Source organism: Condylura cristata, unplaced genomic scaffold (assembly GCF_000260355.1).
Source record: "Condylura cristata isolate star-nosed mole 26May11 unplaced genomic scaffold, ConCri1.0 scaffold00002, whole genome shotgun sequence".
Lineage (NCBI taxonomy): Eukaryota > Metazoa > Chordata > Mammalia > Eulipotyphla > Talpidae > Condylura > Condylura cristata.
The window spans coordinates 540742-541561 of NW_004567103.1; the positions used below are offsets into that span (position 1 = coordinate 540742).

Sequence of the window (820 nt, forward strand, 5' to 3'; positions counted from 1 at the left end):
AGAAGTTCCGGGCCATGCGCAGCCAGCACCCCTAAGGCAGACATCGTGTTTCTGCTGGACGGGTCCATCAACTTCAGGCGGGACACGTTCCAGGCGGTGCTGCACTTCGTGTCCAACATCGTGGACACGCTGTCCGAGGGCGGCGACTCCATCCAGGTGGGGCTGGTCCAGTACAACTCGGACCCCACCGACGAGTTCTTCCTGAAGGACTTCTCCACCAAGGAGGAGATCCTCGACGCCATCGGCAAGGTGGTGTACAAGGGGGGGCGGCACGCCAACACCAAGGTGGGCATCGAGCACCTGCAGCGGCACCACTTCGTGCCCGAGGCGGGCAGCCGGCAGGACCAGCGGGTGCCCCAGATCGCCTTCGTGATCGCGGGCGGCAAGTCGGCGGAGGACGCGCACGCGGCCAGCCTGGCGCTCTCCCAGGGCGGCGTCAAGGTGTTCGCGGTGGGCGTGCGCGACATGGACTCCGCGGAGGTGGGGCGCGTGGCCTCCAACAGCGCCACGGCCTTCCGCGTGGGCAGCGTGCAGGAGCTGTCGGAGCTGAGCGAGCAGGTGCTGGAGACGCTGCACGACGCCATGCACGAGGCCCTGTGTCCCGGCGTGAGCGACGCCGCCAGAGGTGAGGCCCGCGCCCGCCCGGGCCCGCCGGTGCCCACCAGGTCGTGCAGCTGCAGCTGCCGGTACACCTGGGCGCGGTAGCGCTCCATCTGCTGCTTCTTTCCAGGAAGCCCGTGTCCTGGCCTCCGGGGTCGTCGATGTTGGAGGCCTGAGCATCACGCTGCTCGGTGAGGCCCGCGCCCGCCCGCGCCCGCCG

At 69.6% G+C, this 820-nt stretch overlaps 1 protein-coding gene across 1 annotated transcript in view; it reads left to right on the forward strand.

The window, feature by feature from the left end:
* COL6A3 (collagen, type VI, alpha 3) overlaps nt 1–820 on the forward strand; it is an 83985-nt gene that overhangs the window by 36571 nt on the left and 46594 nt on the right. The window contains exon 8 of the mRNA XM_012725152.1: nt 23–625. Within this exon, the coding sequence (XP_012580606.1) occupies nt 23–625 (603 nt within the window). The remainder of the gene's footprint in view (nt 1–22; nt 626–820) is intronic.